The following is a 16,087-nucleotide window of genomic DNA, read 5'->3' as shown; positions in this document are numbered from 1 at the left end:
GTTTTCAGAGGTCACTACTGACACCACACATCCTTTTTAAAGGGACAACCACAGAGAGGAAATGGCGTGAAACAACTTATTGGGAGTTATGGGAGTGAATGGAGTTATTTCTTCTTCTTCTGTGCTGGTATAATGTGCGTGATTCTGTAATTACGGTGGGAACTCAACATCTCGCCACTCCAGCTGATCCGACAGTGCTGCAAAACCGCAGCGGAGCCGAAACGCAACAAACATACAAGCGGTGGAAATCTGGGGTTAAACACGACCTCTTTGACCTGGTAGAAAGAAAAACAGTAACATCCAGAATACCACCAGTGTTGCCAGACTGGACATGTAAAACTGTCGTACCAGAGGCTCAAAATTATCGTATTTTGAGAAAAAATATTGTACGCCAGTCACAATCACAAGAATGAATAGATTAGACTGATTACTTCAGTTGACACGTATTTAAACAACTTTTTGACACATCTACAAATCCAGCCATGCCCACTGCCTCAGAGAGACGCGGTTTCTCAGTCTACATGACTCGGCCCACAGCCGACGTCAGGCTTTTTTTCCCAGCATGCTGATTGACGTGATTGGCTGTTAGGAGATCATGTGAGAAGTGATGCGTAAACACAGATGTAGGAGCCAGGAAATGAGTTAAAATGAGACGTGTGAACTAAACTAAGTGCTTATCGTACGTGTCGCATTGGTCAAATTATCGTACATTACGACAATTTTGGAATAATTGATCGTACGGAGGGTAAAATTATCGTGCAAATACGATAACTGTCGTACATCTGGCAACACTGAATACCACATCCCCGATGAGGACTACGTCATCACTGCAGGACATGATGGTGGTTTTGGCGAAAGCGCTAATGCTGGCAAATTATTATCTGTTAATTATTGTGAACCTACGTGTGTTGACTTCTAATGAAAGCGAAATCTCCACCTGCTCCGACACAACCACTAATGTGACCTGCGTGCATCTAGCGTGATGTAATAACTGCGCACGTGGCCCTTTGACCGTCTTGCAAAAGCGATGTAGGCAATCTGAACACAAGTGGTCCTCTCCAGCGGCGGGACAGACGCAGGTGTGAGCGATGATGACTTGGCTGTCCTCCTGTGTAAATACCGGGTGTAAACAGTCCTATATTGCCAGGTGAGGTGCAGGTGAAATAAAAGCAGATTTCTCATTCCACACCTGTACAGGATCCAAGCTTATTTTGATTACGATTACCATGGAAACGCCCCTTCAGGCTTGGCAGTGAGCATGTTCATTTCAATCCCAAGAGACTGCAGAGCAGTCAGACAGGTGGGACGAGCTAGCTGAGTGTCCCGCAGGCTGCAGAAAAGAAGCAGCTACCTGCAGACATGTGGGTCAAAACAACATAACCAGCAGCTGGTCGAACTCTATAAATGTCATATTTGGTCATTACTTCACCAAGGACCCAACATGATGAAGTGTTCCTGAGCAAGTCAATACTTTGCACCATTTTACCAGCTCCTGCTGTGCCTCTCTTACCCTGGACTTTGAACTCTGTCAGTGAAAGGACAAGTTCCTTATGAATCGCCTTTTTCTTTTATTACGACCAATAATAAAGTAAAAGTGACAAATGTAACTTTGTTTACAACTAAAGTGGTGCCATACTGTGCCAGAATCAACTGTTGAAGTAAAAAGTAGTTGAATTTAAATGCACAAATTGCGGTAATATCCAAAATATTATATACACACACCTAAAAGTATTAAAACACTTTCATACAAGCATGCAAAAAGCCACAACTACAATTGTATGAGTGATTTAATTCAATTATATGTTAGCATTCGACTAAAAACTGACATCACTCCTTCACTGTTGAGCAACTCTCTTACTTTAAACCTCAAATCACACATTAATCACTTTTATGAGACATTTACAGGTCAATCAGTCAGACGCAAGAATTTAGCAACACTAACTCACCCGACCCCGACGATACGACATGAAGAAACAGCTCGGAGGTTTTCAACTCATTAGCTTTGTATTCCAGGTACAATGAGCTCGTTCACGAAGCCTTTCGGAAGCTTTTCACTTGTCAAACTTCATCGCGACTTTGACTTGACAGTCGAGAAAGAGACGGGAGTGGACAGCCTGAAGACAGCGAGACAACATAAACTACCTATTGAACTGAAGTCAGATGCCCTGCAGGCAGTAATGACAACTGTGTCAGGAGAGTGTGTGCATAGTTCTGCCCTGACAAATCTGTCAGTCGCCCTCACACACACACACACACACACACACACACACACACACACACACACACACACACACACACACACACACACACACACACACACACTGCTGTAGGAGCAGGGAAGGAAGCTCGTAAAAATTTACCAAACTCTTATGCATACACATCTGCCAGAACGTGAGGCTAAATATTTCTATACATGTTAAACTTTAGGGGTTCAAGCAAGAGAAAAAACGTGCAGCACCAAAAAGAAAGTTTTAAAAGTCACACACACTCAATCATCACTGATACAGCAACACACTTTTCTCATTAACGTCCTCGCTGTTACTCTCAGCGAGAGCCAAAGAATGCTGCCCGGCCACACAACACCACCATGTGATTGCCTCGCCCCGGGGCGGCACACACACACACACACACACACACACACACACACACACACACACACACGGCGATGAGGACACACCTTCTCAGATATCAAACAGATTCAAATTCAAATAGCTGTGACATCAACATGACAAATACAGAGACGAGGTGAGGAAGGATGCTGAGATGAAGGAGGAGAGGGATTTAAAATTTAAAAGACAAACCCGTCACAGCTTTAGCTTCACCTGCCTCGCTCTCGCTCACCTGCGTCCTTGAAGTTCAAGAGCACGCCATCAAGGTTGTTACACGATTCAAAAACCACTGCAGGTACTTATTACAAATAAAAGCAGCTCCTATAAACTCCCACTTCCACTCCAATAAACCCCCACATCAGAGCCTGACCGTCTCACACACTTCCACCCTCTTTAACCAAACCTGCATGTGGATTCTTTGGCTGAAGGTAAACCGTTAAAAGGTGTCCAGATTTGGCTCTTCTGATTTTTCTGCAACAAAAACGTGTTTTTCCGGGGTCTTACCAAAGGTCTGTACTTCATGGCTCCTGCCCTGCTCTCCAGCGATTTGGACGGGTTTTTGTTTTTTTTCCCTCGTTCCCACCGCGTCGATAGTCCAGCTATAAGAATGTGGCCTCCAGCGCTGCGTCACGACCACTATTTAGCCGAGAGTTTGTTTTTAGAAGCTCTCCCCTTCGTCCTGAGAGCCAGCTGCCATAGCTTCTCCTCTTACTGCTGCTCACACACGCCTGACACACACCTCACTCTCTTGCTCGCCACTCGTTCACCCACTTTTCTTTTCCCTCCCTCCCTCCCTCCAGAGGAAATAGTCCCTGTGTTGGGTGACACATAACCCCCCTCCTTCCCTCTCTCTCTCTTTGCTTTTTTTCCCTGTCGCCCTCTCCTCTATCCAACAAGCATTTATGTTCAGAAACTTACCACATTTCCTCCAATTTTTCCTCCATTCTCTCTATCTGCTCTTAAAAGAGGGGAGGGTATATGAGAGTTAGCACATCTTATATCATACACACACACACACATCTGGCCCTAACCTCCCCTGGAGAGAAAAAAAAAGGATGAGAAAGGAAAAATGTGTCCTAAAGAGGTGAAGAGTGTGTGTGCATTCAGGCGTGTTTGAGTGAAAAAGGGAAACTCTGAAGTAGTAAATTCACGAGCCAATATTTAATCATCTATCTGCGCCAAAACACGCTCCCTCCCTCCCCTCTTCACACTCTGCAATTTACAAGCTGGAGCAGAAACCAGCCCCGCTGTCATAAATGCAGCTGCATCCAGCTCACACATACATGTATACAATGATGCACGCATGCATGCACAAGGACTTATCATCATTAGTCCGATATCATTACAGGGAGTGTAATTAGTCCAGACCGGTGCTGCGCACACACATACACACTGACTGCAGATCAAAGGCCTCAGCAGTCTAATGCATCTGCTTGTTAACACTAATAACAACTGACATCTAACAGGCACTGGGCGTGTGTTGCTGAGAACAAAGAGGAAGACAGGTTTCCACTACAGCTGCCGGACTAATATGCAGACATTAATGAGGGATAGTCTGAAGCCTGCTGGTGATTCGTTTGAAGCCAGAGTCTCGAAATCACCTGTTGGAAAAGCATTTTACTGAGTGTTGCTTACTTTAGTTTTTGGTTGAGGTGAGAATGCCATTTCAATTTGGTTAAACATTTTGGGAAATGCACCCGAAACCAATCTCACGCATCTCCTCATATAACTCTCAGGAAAAAAAAAAAGCCAAAATGTTGGACTATTCCTTTAACTCTTAGGACACGCTTAAATATTACACACAGCTCAAGCTTTAAAAAAATATTATACACTAATATTATGTTTTTACTTTTATTGAGTTATTTTTTTTAACCAGCATCAATCCTAATTATAAATATCAAATATCCATTAAATTTCAGAATTTTAACCCTTTGAATGCCAGGCTTCAGTCATGATGCCACAATGTCTTTTTGTTGAAAAAAACAAAAACACAAAAAAGGATTTATTTTTAAAATACTACATGCAAAGTAGATTTTTGGGTAAAATTATCAGCCTGGGATATGTCAGTGATTTGCAGCAACACTGATTATGACAGTGTGTTTAGTGGAAATAGCATGATTTTCTCCATATGCCAAATTTGGTAAAAAAAAAACAAAAAAATAAAACAAAAAAAGGTCAGGTGGAAAATGGTAAAACTGACAAATCCCACGGCAAAAGCCCAGCATGACACCCAGAAATAATATGCATGTCTTTATGCTTTGATGATTTTTATTGCAGTTTGAATGGGTTTGAATGGTGCATTTTTTTCCACTCAAAAGTTTGAATGTAAAAATTTTGTTTACACAGTATATTTTAAATATATTGTAATTTCAAGATCAGCTCCTACAAGATTAAGCAAAAAATACACAATCTTGCCAGCCAAAATTATCAAAAAATAAAGACTGAAAATTGCGTAAAATGTGCCAAACAGTCCCTAAGGGTTAGTGTGCCATCCTGCGTGAAAAAGCTGATATATCCCTTCTTCAAGAAAACTTGCAGTAAAATTTGTCAGAAGTGTGCAAGCAATGCCAAACATTGGCAACAGTATAAGAAATGGATGTCCAAGTTCAGTATCACTAAGAGCATATTTTTCATAGGTTGAAAGGTTGTTGAAAAAGATGTCAAGGGTTCCTGATGCCGGACAAAGTAGGGCACTCGTCTACGGTGGAAGAGGCTTCAAAGAGCAAAGCAGCAGCAGGAAAGCCTGCTTTTATGGGCCTCATTAGGATGACTCCCTTCTTCCTGCTGATCTAAGAGAATAGGCCCATAAACCCAAAGACATGGCGCTTGCTGCTGTGTATTCCATATCTCTATAGGTCACTTTTTCACTACCTTAATCTTCCGGCAACATACAACTAAAAAAGAGAGAACTGTGCAGAGTTTCCCACTGAAAATCTGACATTTAAATGACAAGAAGACAGTCAACCGAGATTCATGAAGTCGAGCAGTCAGTGTGCAGCGTACTTTACGTGACATTTCGGTGCCCAGACTAAGCATTACCAGCTTCTGCACTCCAGCAGAGGTAGCTGCAGACTCAGGGTGAGGCAGCTGCCCGCAGGAAGAGACTTTACCCGATCAGACTAAAAGAGAACATTATCTTCTGCCTCATGCTTTACAAAAAGCTGAATTAACAGCTCACGGCATACAACATACATTATAGTCTCTGGCTTTTGTTTGATATCTAGTGTCTGCAAATATTTTTGCCCATTTTACATCCGACTTCAGGTTGGCATTCTAGTTAAAATTTCTAACTGGGAACTCGAAAATCTGACTTCAAAGTACAAACTGCACCAAACGTCTCAAACTTAATGCGGATAAAAAAGTACAAATAGCTGAACATTTGTATTAAGCAGCCAAATTTGATTTGACTGACATAATTCTGGCTTGAGCACACCTTTATGTCCAGTAAGGCTTTTTTCATGATAGAATAATAAAAATGGGAGAGGAGCTAGTGGAAGAGTAGAGAAAAGTTGGAAATGAGGAGGAACAGAAAAAGTAGATTATAGAATTTGAAAGCAGATAAAAAGAGAGACAAGGCATGGGTTTACATTCTCGTTTCGGGTATTTGATCTGCCATCATCTGCTTCATCGTCTCTATTTCGCTCAGTCCGCTCAGAGCTCAGGTAAAGTCTTAGTCAAGGTCACTCTGTTCATGCTTCCTAATCATGTTTCCCTCTAGCTCCTCCACTCAAACCAAGAAAAAAAATCCTCCTTCATGGCTCTTTCAGTCAGCACAAAGGTTCTTTATGAAACAGCGATTGGCAAACTGAGCAAAAGGTTTTCATTTACTATTACACTCTTCAGCACAAACCACCAGGGTGTGAAGAATTATTAAAAGTGGACCATGATAGCAGCAAAAAGGTTAACTATAAATACACAGAGAGGAGGTGTAATTTCCATTTCTTATCACAGAGTACTGTGGGGACAATGTAGGAGAACACACCCTGGGAAAACCAGGGCATACACACTTTCTCTTCCACGCCGCCCTCTACTGGTCACCCCCTATATACATGAAACTCAAGAAGGAGCCATAAGGGTTTTCTTGCTGAGGCAGACATCAAAATGCCTGAAAATAACTCCATGTCCATGCACGCTCAGGGCAGCCAAGAGAAAACACACACTCTGTACTGGACCTAGCAGTGTCTGTGTCACAGGTTAAACTTTGTACACCTCGTTTGATGCCTACCCACTCAACTCCTTTCTCTCTTTCTCTCTCTTTCTCTTCATTGCCAGTATAATCAGAGCCCCTGCTGCAGGAATCTGAGTAATGTTTTCCAGACGCTCTCTCTCCCGCTCTGTGTGCGACGCTCTCTCACCCCTGTGCGAGAATACACGGGGCAGACGGCAGGAAACAGGCAAAGATACGCGAGTAGATAGAGGGCTGCAGCTGTTAAACACCCAACAAATACACTAGATTCATCCAATTATTCATACGTGCTAATCTTTTCGGCTAAAACTGACTTTTGGCAAGAGTGCAGGCCTGCAGAAAGGTGTGTGTGCCTGAGTGTGTGTGTGTGTGTGTTTCTGCAGGCTCATGCTGAGGCAGCATATTTGTGCCGAGTTGGAGGAAGGAGCGGCTGTATCTGACCACCAGTATCTCATTCAGCTGTCAGACTTTAACCCTATCTTATCCACTTTTCTTATCCCATTTCCATCCAAAGTTAACTCTAAGTGTACATTACATATCAGAACCCAATTTAAAAAAAACAACAATGAGGCAAAAAATAAATGAATACATTACACAGATAAGTAAATTATTACCAGAATAATGATCCACTGGTACCAGCAACAGCATTTGTCTTCTCCTCACACATACTGCCTCACAGCCCTGCCTGCCTACACACTTGCGGAGGCTACAATACAGCATATTCAATCTGTCTTTTATAGCTCTGAGGCTATAAATGATATGACATAATAAAAGCACCACGGGGGCATAAAGGCATGGAAACAATACAAACATTGTTTTACTCTATCTGCCATTTGGCCAGCTGAGGAGCTTTTTAAATACAGGATCTGATGCCATAAAAAATGTTTTACCAAAGCAGGTGCCTCAAATTTGTTACATCATTTACATAGGAAGACCGCAGTTATAATGTCCAGGTCTGACGTCACTAAAGGGTTAATGATTACATGGTTTACCAAACACTGTGTGTGGGGGTTTATGTGTGGTCATTAAAAGAAGCCAAAAATCCTATTTAAAGCACTGGCTATATTGATTTTGTCATTTGCACACACGCATGCACATACACTCAATCTTGAATTTCCATCTTAGTGAGGACCCTGACCGTTTACCCTAATTTAACCGTTTCAACTAAATGCCTAACCCCAACTCAACCACTAACCATAACCTCATTGTAACCTGAACCTTAAAACCAAGTCTTAACCCTAAAACAGGCCTTTGAAGAAGTGAGAACCGTCCAAAAAGTCCTTCATTTGCAAAACTGTCCTCACTTGGTTAAAAAAAGTGTTTCCGTCCACACTATGTAGCAAGTACAAGCACACTTCACATACACACAGACCACTTTGGGGAAAAACACCAAATTAAACATCATGTTGTTTAGATTGAGGGAAGAAAAAAAAAAAGCTTAAATCCCACTGACCACTTTCAGGGAATCGCATGTGACCTCGACTCTGTGGGAAATCAGAAATGGGAACTTGACTTTCCCCTCCTGCTCTCTCCCTCTCTTTCTCTTTCTCTCCTCTGACCCCCTCCCCTTAAATTCTTCTTTCCTGCCTCACTTCCTCTCCAGCAAAGTTTGTTCAGAGTTATGTTGGATATATATATATAGCAATTTTCCACTCACCCTCCATTGCCCATACAGTCCAGAAATAACTCTTGGGAACGTGTCGTCATTTAACATCATGCCACACTAATCTGCCATATTTATTAGAGGCTAATACCAAACTGTACGATCATACTGCACTGGCATGGGTTGGCAATAGTGTCTCCTCTTGCTTGCAGCTTTTTAATCAGTGCAGCTAAAGAATGTGTGATCTTCCCCCCCAAACGCCATGCTATGTTGTCTTTGGATCATTCATTCATTACTTGGGGAGGAATTAATTACAATGCAACTAAAAGTGACGTCTATAGCAGCTGCTCCATGTAAACAAAAGACAACTGCTGCCACACATGGCGGACTGCCCTGTGGAGCAATGCAACATGCAACAACATCAAGCCTAACACTATCGCAGAGGCCTGAACAGGTTCAGTTCAGTTGGTCAAACTGTGTTTTCACTAATGACTCGTGCACCAACTATTGCTTAATAAATACGTGTCATGACAGCACACTGTTCTGACAGAATACAGAGGACCTTTCAATATGTGCACAGGGGTAATATACCATTGCTAGATAAGTATGTTCTTTCTCCATTCAACTAACAATGACCCTAACGATATCTATAAATACAACAGAGTCACGACCGTCCACTTGCTAAGAAACCATTGTTTTCTATTGTGCATTAGGCCATGGTGTTGTTTATTGGTCTTTCGTGGACATTAGCGATGCAGTGACCCGAAACACCCGATCATTAGTGGCATAGATACTGACCTTATTAAGCAGATTGGATACTGGTGACAACATGACTGATCTACATTATAGTTTATTTTTCAATTTCATTATAACATTTCCTCTATTTGTTACATATATTCAGTCAAAGCCAGCTGGATATTAATAAAAAACACTGATGGTAAACATAATTCAGAAAACACTTTTCACTGGATTTTAGTTATGAGTTATAGTACCTCGTTCTAAGTTTAAGATGATGAATATCATAAAATAAACTATCTGCTACAATTAACCTCAAACAGAAATCTGCACAAGTATCAGCTTTCAAAATCCTAAATCAGTGAAAGCCTGGAGTTAGCCATAACTCTAATGGCTTATAAGCTTTTGAGAACTCTATCAGTGTTGCACTGTTGCATCATTTTGTGCACACCCTTTAACGCAAGGTAATAGGGTTCACTCTCAGCCCATGTCGTACAGGTTTCATCAGACTGACGAATCCCAGGCGTAAAGGCAATATATACTAAGCTATGACATCAGTCACACAACATGGGACCAGCCCTTTTTGCCATACAGCACCATCATACAGCAATCATTTTGTGCGCCAGGAGAATCAGCCTGGGATGGAACAATGATGGCAAAATAGCAAATCTGTAGTAGAGACAAGACGGGAAAATAAAATAAATTAAAAAACATGATGTTTACATTTGGTCCAGTGTTTGAAACTAATCAGTAAAAACTCTCGTCTAAAGTAATGTCCTCTGTAAGAACACTGACAGTTCAGTCCATATAATGACTCCACCCGTCTGTGTTAAAATATCATCAAAATTGGTTTTACACGTCATCATAAACCTCAGTCCCAAGAGGCTGAATTACACTATGGCTGGCTTTCAACCAAGAGCCACATGTCTGCTCCTTAAAGCTGAGTTATAGATATCTAAAAAGAAGAAGAAGAAAAAGAAGAAGAGATACTTCTATTTGTATTTTTTAAAAAAAACACCACTATTTAGGGGAATTTTGGCTGATCACATAACTTGATGTAATGTGATGAGATATTGTCCATTAATCTACAACCCTGTCAAAGGTTTAGGGGTCTGGATGCCAAAACATAATTAAATGCAAGAGAGTTGGGCTGATTTCTGGTTTTGCCAGTCCGGTCTAGTTCGGTGTATGACCTTAAATTAATTAGATTTTATGCTAACTGGCTGAAGCGGCTTCTGTTATGATAACACGTTCTGGCAAATTAAAAAAGTAGCCTACATCAGCAACCTGCGCAGACAGCAGCACGGTGCTAAATCCAACTTGTGTTGCATTAATAATAAGCAGTGTGACATTATGATGAACATGACATTATGTTTGTTTCTAAACGGACTAACGAAGCCACTTGTGTCCAACAGGCTTTGGGCCAAGCTCGGCGAGATAAAGGAGATCAAATTTTAGTCGAGATTGGAGGGCCAGAGCAGCAAATGCTGTGTTTGTTTACGGGAAAGTTTCTGTGTTTTTGGGGTGTTGAGTAAAGACATGGCGGAGTCTCTCGAGAAAACTAAAACTGCACCAGTGATTGGATTAATGTAATCAATGTCAACAGAAAGCTCCGATGTTACACATGCAACGTGATAGTTGGACGCTCGTTTGCTTTTTGGAAACAGTGTAATTATGTCCCACTTGGGAGTGGCAGCTGAGTCAAGAGGTAAAATTTGGGATTCTGGTCCTGTAAAAAAAAAATAAATAAATCACATCCACTCAACACTAACATCCAAAACACAATGAAAGGAGCATTCAAAAGTGAAGATAAAAGTGAGATAAATGATTTGCAATCTGGTTGTCAGTCCTGTGCATCTCTCTAAGCATTACAAAGCATTTGGGTCACCGTGCATGTGCACTATAACTCTAATCTGTCATCTCCTCCCTGCATGTCTTTCCCTGGACGTTTCTGCTTATTGTTACTTTCCAGCCGGCCCGGCTTTCTTCCTGACACTCCACAGGTTCTTCAACAACAAACATGTAATCGGTACTAATAAAAGTCATCACAATAGCCTTAACAATAAATATTGCGTGAACTTTTGGCCTGTCTTTGCTGTGGAATACAACTGTCAATGTGAGCCGTGAGAAAAAAGCCAGAGATGGATCAAACCATAAGCCACTGGCAACAAATCAAAGAATAGAGAAAATACAAAGTGCCCCTTTGAACCATTAAACGCCAGTTCAAAGTCACTGTAAATCTGCTTGTAACCCCGACCAACCCAAACACTCTCATGCAAACAAGATGCTGCTGACATTAACCAGACTGCCTTTCCATCACCATCTCCTGCCTTCACCTTTCCCTTTCTCACACACTTTACCTCTCACTCTCCTGTCCCATTTTTAACAATATCTTCATTGGGGTTTTCAGTAATAACAGATATTACACAGGGCTGTGTCAGTATGGATTTTTTCTTACCGCACTGAAAAAGCAACAGCACGCTTTGGTGGTTTGATGAATAATAGTAATAAGACACACAAAAAAGAAATTAGCCTGATGGACTGTCCCTGCCCCTTGTGCACAGGAAGCTGAGGGGAAAAGCATCTGAAAAGTTTTGCTTCTTCAAATGTCCTTGAATATATGACAGGTTAATGATGATAAATACACAATGATTACTATTTTTAGATTTTATATCAAACACTGTATTTCTCTAACGCCCTAATGTTAATGTTGCAAATATGGTATACCGTAAAATGAAAATGTTGACCAAAAACAGAACAAAACACAGAAAAAAAACAAAAAACAGCAACTAAAAAATAACAATAAAGCAGAGGTGGAAACAGATGTTGTTACAGCAATTACAAAGTACAGAAATTCTAGAGGTTTATTACAACACTTTATAGTTTTATTGCTCTTTATCAGCATTTTGTTTCAAAAGGTCCTTGATGCTCCCCCATATATTTTCAAAAACTGCCAGCTTTCTTTTTGTATTATATATTAGTTTTTACAAAGCAACACATATTGTTTATTCACATCTTTAAAACCTATAGCTATTCCTTCCCGTCACTTTTTTACACTCTGACATTTCTGTGTGATATCACTTTAGTCCTGTCTAAATAACCTGGGTGCTTCCTTGCTAATATTTAAAGAGATTAAATGTCCAGAGGGAAGGGAGGGATCAATCCAGGACTGGCAAATGAGGTAAAGGACCAAAGATTAGACCAAGAAAATGAAGAGAGAAAAAAATAGATGGCAGAGCCGGGCGGCTGTGATGTCAGAGCGAAAGAATGTAAGCCATGTGGGCGGCAAACAAGAGTCGGGGAACAGAGACGAGAGGACAGAAGAGGAGAGAGAGATACGAAGAAAGAGAAGTATCAAGAAAGAGGATGGGAGACAGGAAGCTGATGACAGATGGTGAAAGTGTCACAGTAAGGAGGAATTAAATGAATAAATGTGAGCGTGGGTACGGGTGTTTTCTGACAAAAAAATCCGGCTGTCAGCTTATGAATTGACACAAGGGGGTTCCCGGGGGCCGGTCAAACTGTCTCTCTTTCTCCCCTCTCTCGCTGCTCTGGGTGAATCACCACAAAGTGTGTGTGTGTGTGTGAGTGTGTGAACCAGACCGTAGCAGAGTGAGATGTTTCCACTGTGAAGAGATGTGAGACCAGGAGAAAAAAAACTAAAGCAGCAGGCTTGAAATTAAGTTAATAAGGGAAACTGGGCTATTTTTTTTTCTTCAGTTCCTACACACATACACTCCAAATATGGAGACACTCCCTGTCCCGCACATACATGCACACCAACTTTCCACCGTGGCAGCGCTTTGGTCATGCAGGCATTTCCTAAAGTGTCTAGCGTCTTCTATAAAGCCATAATCCTAGGCTGAGTTGAGTAGGCGGTTGAATCTCTCAGAGAAGATTTCTGTGAGGATAAATGGAGGCCGGCTCATGTATGGACTCTGAGGGCTGATTATAACCTGTGATATAAAGCTCCGACCACGAAACACTGCTCGAAATTAACACCCTATTTTAGACTTTTACAGCTGGTGATGTCAACATGATACAAGCTCTGCGACAGGCCAACAAGTTTCACACGTCAAACACAGAAGATGGATGCTCCTGGTTCTATATTAGGGGTCAACAGATCATCAGCCTGGCTGATTATCGGGGACGATATTTGGTATTTTTAATGTTTGGCTAGTCCAAGTCCCACATAGGACTGCTAGAAACTGCATCCCCCACCACAGGAGAACAGGCTTTAATCCAACTACTCCCCTAAATACTCCTCCTGAGCCTACAAGACTAAATAAATAAGCTGGAGATTACAATACATACAAAATATATGGAGAATTATTTTTCTTTATTTTTCTTTATTGTGTCATCCAGCTACAGTCTGCATCTCTCCAATTTACTTATTTATGTATTTCTATTTTATTATTTATTTTCTTCTTTTTCACCTTTTTTTTATTTATTCATTCCTTGATTTATGTATTTATTTATTTGGCAGATATGTTGGTTAATTATGTCTTTGGATATATATTTTGGTTTATTGCAAATTGAAAATCTGAATGAAAATAGTATGCAAACATGTTAAGTATAAAAAAATTTAAATAAAGACGTGTCATGTTTTACCTGTCTTTACTAAACTGTCACACCAAGCTGCACAGCATGTTTGCTTATTTACCATTTAGTTAATCACTTTCTATTAGTTGACCTTGCATTCATTACTTTCTTAATGTCTGTTCTAATCTGACCTTTAAACTCAAGTCTAAACCACTGACTAACCCCTTTGCAGAAAGTGGGAACTGACAGAAAGTCTTTAATGACTGGCTCTAATACAGAAATCAAAAGCAGACAAACACTCGCCTCTCCCACAGGCTCTTCCAGTCAGCAGGGCAGGTGGTGACTTGCTGAGAAGGAACTCAAAACATCAGGAATATTCAACCTCTCCAACCCCCATTCCCTCCCGTTCCTACCTACAGCGCATACCTATCCGGCTCGTCTCTCTCTCCTCCTTCACTACTTTTCTGTTTCTTTAAATTGTCTTCTTCTCTTCCTTCCACATCTCTCCTGTCTTCTCCTCCCCTATGGACAGAGAGCCTCTCCGTCTTATTTATACCCAGCAGGCCTTATATGGAGACGAGCTTTGGCTGTAGGTTAAAACAAAGCTCAGCACAGCTCGTGTTAGAGAGCAGCACAATAGACTTAATACCAATGCTGATTACCAAAAAAAAGTCTTTAATTTCCACTTATTTCTGATCCTCCAAAAAAATGCACTTTACTGAAAACTGGATATTGTCCTGTCCTGTCTTCAGCCTGACTGAAGAAACTGCCAACACTGCTAAAATGCTTTACATTAGGGGTCGACTGATATTGGTTTTTCAGGGCTGATACCGATTATTAGTAGTTAATCAGACTGATAACCGATATTTGGAACTGACATGCATTTGCAATAAAAATGCACATCTTGTCTGTCAGTGTTTAGAATTTCAAATATAACAAACTCTAATACAAAACACTGTTTAAACGCCTTCAGCAAATGTTTAATCAAAACTGAAACTTTCAACATCATATACAGAAAGTCAAGTAATAATTTAAATAACGAATTAATTAATAAAAATATCTCCCTGAGGTTTTACAAAGTAAAAGTTGCTTCCACGCTGACACTTTCTTTGCACTTTTTAATTAATTAATTTTATTGGCGATCATTAAAATGAAATGCTGATACAGATAATCAGCAAAATGCCAAATATCAGCTCCAACAATTGGCCAGACAGAGTGGCAAAGTGCAAACAAAGCAAAGCAGAAATGGGAGACATAGATGACGATACAACTACGGAAAGCCAAAAAGCCCTAATGACCACAAGAGACTAAACTAGGGTAGAGTTAAGATAAAATTAAAATAATAATACTAATAAATAGACCAAAGACAACCACAACGGAAGCAATAAAACCAATAAAAACACAAATGTAATAAGATAAAAAAAAATAATAATAATATAAGGGAAAAAAAAAAATATATATATATACACACACACACATAAATATATATATATATATATATTTATATATATATATATATATAGACAACATCACATAGAAGCAAGTCTATGAAAATGGGATATAAAGTGGTTTTTAATACAATTTTACTGTCTCACAAGAGTCTAAAGGCTATTTAAAAAGCACAAAAAAAAAACATATCTAATCTGCAACTTAACACTAAAATTTTGGGAAGCTACTCTTAAAGAAAGCCATTCAGGATTTTCATGTCCCTTGCCTCTTCCTGTTCCTCCTGTCTTCTGTCCCTTATGTCATTACTCCACCAACCAAAAATTGCAGTAAATAATGTTTGGATTGCGCAAAGTAAATAAGGAAGTATTTCATCAGATCCGACTCGCTGTAAGAAATGTGGGCCCATCGATAGCACCCAGTCCTCAGTTATTGTCTGGCATCATAACAACATGAAAAGGCTGCTAAATTTCTAAATAGAGAATTTCCTGTTTACCCCAAGCACTTCCTCTTTGCTGATGAGATATTAATAACAGCTGAGCCGTTGGACAAAACAAAACCAGACGATCAGAACAAACAAACAACATCCAGAAGAGTGTGAACATTTTTTCTCTCTCCTCCCTCCATCCTCGCCATTTTTCATTAGTTTCAACACACACACACACACACACACACACACACACACACACACACATACACAGGGTTCTAGAAATCATCTGTGCATGTGATGGAGGAATAGCATAGATATTCTCAAGTGTGCCTGCATGAAATCTGGTTGTTTTAGTCAAGATTATGTTAAAATATATTTTCCCCAACTATATTTAAAATTCCTGTTAAGGGCCAACCTTCAGTTTTGTAAATTCCAGGTTTATTCCCGTGTATTGCCATAAATTCCTGTTAATTCCCATGGAAAGTTTCCAACTTTGAAAATTCCCAGAACTTTGCAACCCTAGTCCTACCACGCTG

The 16,087-nt window shown here is 40.4% G+C and overlaps 1 protein-coding gene across 4 annotated transcripts in view; it reads right to left on the bottom strand.

Moving 5' to 3' along the window:
* LOC121942779 (unconventional myosin-Ic-like) overlaps positions 1-16,087 on the bottom strand; it is a 78,192-nt gene that overhangs the window by 39,713 nt on the left and 22,392 nt on the right. The window contains exon 1 of one of the 4 annotated variants that reach the window (XM_088078555.1): positions 3,114-3,350. The exons of the other annotated variants lie outside the window; for them this stretch is intronic. Within the exon in view, the coding sequence (XP_087934681.1) occupies positions 3,114-3,131 (18 nt within the window). The 5' untranslated portion in view covers positions 3,132-3,350. Of the gene's footprint in view, positions 1-3,113; positions 3,351-16,087 lie in introns of those variants that run through there. 4 annotated transcript variants of the gene reach the window in all.

The sequence above is a fragment of the Plectropomus leopardus genome, chromosome 6 (assembly GCF_026936395.1).
Source record: "Plectropomus leopardus strain MGB_pleo_1.0 chromosome 6, ASM2693639v1, whole genome shotgun sequence".
Taxonomy (NCBI): Eukaryota; Metazoa; Chordata; class Actinopteri; order Perciformes; family Serranidae; genus Plectropomus; species Plectropomus leopardus.
This window is presented reverse-complemented; position numbering and strand designations above follow the sequence as displayed.